Here is a 4,382-nt window from a genome sequence, read left to right as displayed (position 1 = left end):
CACGGAGGCCATCAGCTGAAGTGATCTCCCCCCCATGCCGCAGAGGCCATCAGCCGAAACGGCCCCTCCCTCTCTGGGTTCAAACCCCGGAGATCCAACCAACCAAATTCCTTTGGACAACTTGCCTGACGGGATGACCTCCCATCAGCAGCAACGGATCCCAGTTTGAATGGTCGAGGCTCCAGCCACGACGAAACCCCGTTAGCGTTAGCAAAATTTCCGTTTTTTTATATTAAGACCGTTTACCATTTCCAGCAATGCGCCTTGTGCGCAGGAATGGTTTCACGTAGGTAGGGACGATGCTTGCGCTTACGCAGGCCTCCGCCCTCAGTTAGCTTTTTGGTTGGTTGGTGGTTGGCTTTGAGAGGAGTGTAGGAGGTGAGAGTGTGGAAAGAACAGAGCTGTGAATCGCTTGTAGATAAAACGCGTAGTAGACAAGATACTTTTGTGCTGTTAAAACTATTCAGAATAAATACAAGGAAATGGAGTTAGAGCAACAAAGCTGCTGTTCTTTGCAAGATAGCAGGTGCATGTGCACCGAAGCGTTGTCCTCTCTGAATGACTTGAGACAGATGGACCTATTGTGTGACGCGGTCTTGAGGTTGGAAGATGGCGGCGTTTTTCGTGTCCACAAAGTGATTCTCTCGATGCGTAGCGCATATTTCAGGAACCTCTTCACCACGACACTGCACGCCCACGAGCAGACTGACGTTCTCCTGCACGGAGTCAGCTCGGATATCATGGCTCAGATATTGGACTACGTTTACACAAGGAAGGTGGACATTAATTGTGGAAACGTGCGTCAGCTGCTCTTAGCGTCCGACTACTTGTGCGTGCAAGGCGTTCTTCAGCTCTGCTGTCAATTCCTCCAGAACACGATGAATCTTGGTAATTGCATCGGCATCATGCTTTTCGCAAGGTGTCACTCTTGCGCCGGCCTTGAATCTCACGCTCGCCGCTTCGTTTCGCGCCACTTCGCTCATTTGTCTCAGCAGAGCGAGGAACTGCTGGAAATGTCAGTAGAGGAGCTGCAGGCGATTATCGGGGAGGATAATCTGAACGTCAAGGACGAGAAACTTGTGTGGGACTGCATACTCCGCTGGATCGACCACGACGCAGAAAACAGAAAAGGACACATCGCAGAGCTCTTGAAGAACTTCAGGCTGGGACTACTCGACAAAGATTTCTTTCTCGAAAAACTAAGACATCATCCATATGTGAGGGAAAATGAGTCATGCAGACCCGTGATCGAAGAGACGCTGAAGTTTCTGCACGACTTAGAAACGATCTTGGAGAAAGACAGGGAATTTCTGACTCCAAGGTTTGCCATCCCGCGAATCCCTCATGACATTCTCTTTGTTATTGGAGGGTGGACCGCGGGAGCTATCGCTGATACCATGGAAACATACGACACGCGGGCAGACCGATGGATTAAGATGCAGGAAAACGACCCGACCGGACCGCGAGGCAAACATGGCACGGCGGTAGTCGGATTTAACATTTACGTCATCGGTGGTTATGACGGCGTGCAATTCTTGAGCTCAGTCCGCCGTTTCAACGCAGTTACGAAGACGTGGCACGAGGTGGCGCCGATGAATGACCGGAGAAGCCTGGTCAGTGTGGCAGTGCTCGGGGGTCAGGTGTACGTTGCTGGCGGCTGTACTAAGGGTGATCGACTTAAAACGGCCGAGCGATACGACTACAGGACGAACCAGTGGTCGATGATCGCTTCTATGAACACGAAGCGATCCGACGCAAGTGCGACCGCACTCAAAGATAAAATCTACGTCGTTGGTGGAGACAATGGCCAACAATATTTGGCCTCAGGAGAGGTGTACGACCCACAGACGAACCTATGGACTAACATTTCCCCGATGTCTGCCACACGCAGCGGCCTGTCTTGCGTCGCCTACCACGGCAGTGTGTACGCCGTAGGAGGATATATCCAAGGTTCTCGCGCTACGAGCAGTGGCGAGAATTACGACCCAGAAACGGACACGTGGACCGAGATCTCCCACCTGCTTATTCCACGTGGTGACTTCGCGCTTCAAGTGATTGACGACACCATCTACGCCATCGGTGGTTTCATTAACGAAGTCAGCACTTGCCGAGTGGAGTGTTTCGACGTCAGCAGAAATGAATGGTGCGAGGTTACGAACATGACTACATATAGAAATGGGATGTCGGCCTGTGTGGTCAAGGGACTTCCCAATGCCTGCGACTACATTTACAAACACAGGGATCGGTTGCTGTATGAGGAATGGCAGAGTGCTGGACGTTGTTGAATGCTCTGACAGTCGAAGACGACTCGGAAGACAGAAAAACCATGACATCGCCGACGATTACCATTGAGGAAGCGCCTTCTTACGTGTTCAAGACAAAAGGAACTTCACTGAAGTTCACTTCATCCTGTGCGATGGCTAATTGTTTCGGTGTGTCATTTGTACGTTGACACCTGAGGGCTTGCCACTGAATCTGAAGTAAGTTCCCGGCAGTAGATTAGAATAACCTGAAGGAGGCAATTCAGTCTTCTCGAGGCACCTCGCGTCCTTACCGACGTGTCTTTAAAAAGTCGCTGTCCCTCGAGGCCACTCGGCGGAAACAGTCGCTACTGCAGCAGCTCCGATGCAGACGCACATTGAAGTTGGAATCTGTGCAGTTGCCCACGTTTCGGATTTACATTATACAAGAAATGCATGAATCGGACCTGTCGTAAAATACGGTAGTCTGTCTCCTGGGAGGGAATAAAGAACGACACAGAAGACTGTAATAGGGCGAAATGCCAGCAGAACAAACTGTCTCAGGGTAATGAAAAGATAGAATTAAGAGAATAGACGACCCTAATGTAATACTGGAAGCAAAACGATCAAAAGAAATAAAGGGTTGACAATCAAGGTCGTATACCGTCCCACGCTACATTGGTGTCAGAAGTGGGATTGTCAACCATGGAGTGTGCACTGCAAGAAATACTGGGGAGATTGCAGAGCCTGAGCAACGACCAGCAACACCTGCAGGACAATCTTGAAGACAAGATGGATGCCAGCCAGAAACAGCTACAAGAAAATCTAGGTGCACAGTTTTCGAAAGAAATAAGCGCCCTGAGGTGCAGTCAGGTGGAATTAGAGAAAAGGATCACCGACGATCTCGGACAAAAGTTAGAGGCCACGCGGCGCGAGTTCGAGACACGGCTGCAGGCGGTGGAGGCCCGAACAAGGCACGGAGGGGCCGGAACGTTCGTGGGTGGCACGGACCGTGTGAAACCGCCTAAGTTCGACGGATCCACGTCTTGGACAGTATTCCATCGGCAGTTTGAGGCTGTGGCCAACCACAATGGCTGGACGTCTGGGGAGAAGGTCACGCATCTCCTTGCCGTACTTCAGGGGCAGGCTGCTGACATCCTGCATGGCGTTCCTGTTGGGGCGGCCTACGACGACATCCTCAACGCATTAGAGGGCCGTTACGGGGACCATCAGCTGGCGACGGTCTACCGATCTCAGTTGAAATCAAGGACGCAGGGGAGGGGCGAAACTCTGCAGGAATTCGCAGCGGCAATAGAGAAGCTGGCCCATCGAGCGTTCGTAGGGCTTCCCGCAGATTTCCTGCAGAGGGAGGCCGCTCACGCTTTCATCGACGGCCTGGGAGACCGAGAGATTAAGCAACACCTTCTAATGGGCGGGGACCGATCCCTCAATGAAGCACTCGGACAGGCCCTGAAGATACAGGCAGCAAAGACAGTCGCAGGATCAACACTAACGGTGCGTCAAATACGGTCAAAGGACCCGACGGAGGAGCGATCGCCCCAGGATAGACGTTCTGTATGGGGGCGACCGGTGTGCTGGCAGTGCGGCGCCCCCGGCCACCTTATGAGATGGTGTCCGCAAGGACCAACCAGGTCTCGGGAAAACGAGTAATGGCCGGCGTATGGAGGGGACCGTCGGCCCCACCACCCCCTTCCCCTCGCTTTACTTTGAGCGTGGTCACCAAGAGGAGTGACGACGGTCTGATTACCGAAGGCTGGATTCGGGGAAGACGCTGTAATGTGACCATCGACACCGGAGCTGCAGTGACCATCGCCAGGCCCGACGTCGTAGCGGGAGAATCAGAGCGGGAGCCGAGCAGACCGTACGTGCTGCAGACAGCGTCCGGTGAAACCATCCCCGTTTTGAAAGAGGTGTTAGTTGAGCTAACGCTGGGGCAGAGTGTCATCCGCACCTGGATTTTTGTAGCCGACATCACGGACGAGATCATCCTGGGACTGGACGTCCTGCGAGCTTACGATGCGACGGTGGACCTAGGACGCCAAGTGCTGCGACTGGGCAAAGAAGAGATATCTCTGTGGGGCCCTCGGAGCAGACCCCAATCCACACGCCTGACATTAGCGA

The 4,382-nt window shown here is 53.0% G+C and overlaps 1 protein-coding gene across 1 annotated transcript; it reads left to right on the top strand.

Annotated features, from left to right (window-relative positions):
* The first annotated feature begins 476 nt into the window (after positions 1 to 476).
* LOC147874517 (kelch-like protein 10) lies at positions 477 to 2,285 on the top strand. The gene has a single exon (XM_087345268.1). It carries the CDS (start codon positions 483 to 485, stop codon positions 2,283 to 2,285), a length of 1,803 nt encoding a protein of 600 aa, XP_087201394.1. The 5' UTR covers positions 477 to 482.
* The last annotated feature ends 2,097 nt before the right edge of the window (positions 2,286 to 4,382 follow it).

The sequence above is a fragment of the Zootermopsis nevadensis genome, unplaced genomic scaffold (genome assembly GCF_977971745.1).
Source record: "Zootermopsis nevadensis isolate Lab colony 2312 unplaced genomic scaffold, Znev_1.0 Znev_ptg000008l, whole genome shotgun sequence".
Lineage (NCBI taxonomy): Eukaryota > Metazoa > Arthropoda > Insecta > Blattodea > Termopsidae > Zootermopsis > Zootermopsis nevadensis.
The sequence above is the reverse complement of the archived record's forward strand: the minus strand, read 5'-3'. Positions and strand labels throughout refer to the sequence as shown.

What these genes read in the sequence shown, in the direction of transcription:
- LOC147874517 (XM_087345268.1), top strand. Translation starts at nt 483, where the DNA reads ATGGAGTTAGAGCAACAAAGCTGCTGTTCTTTGCAAGATAGCAGGTGC.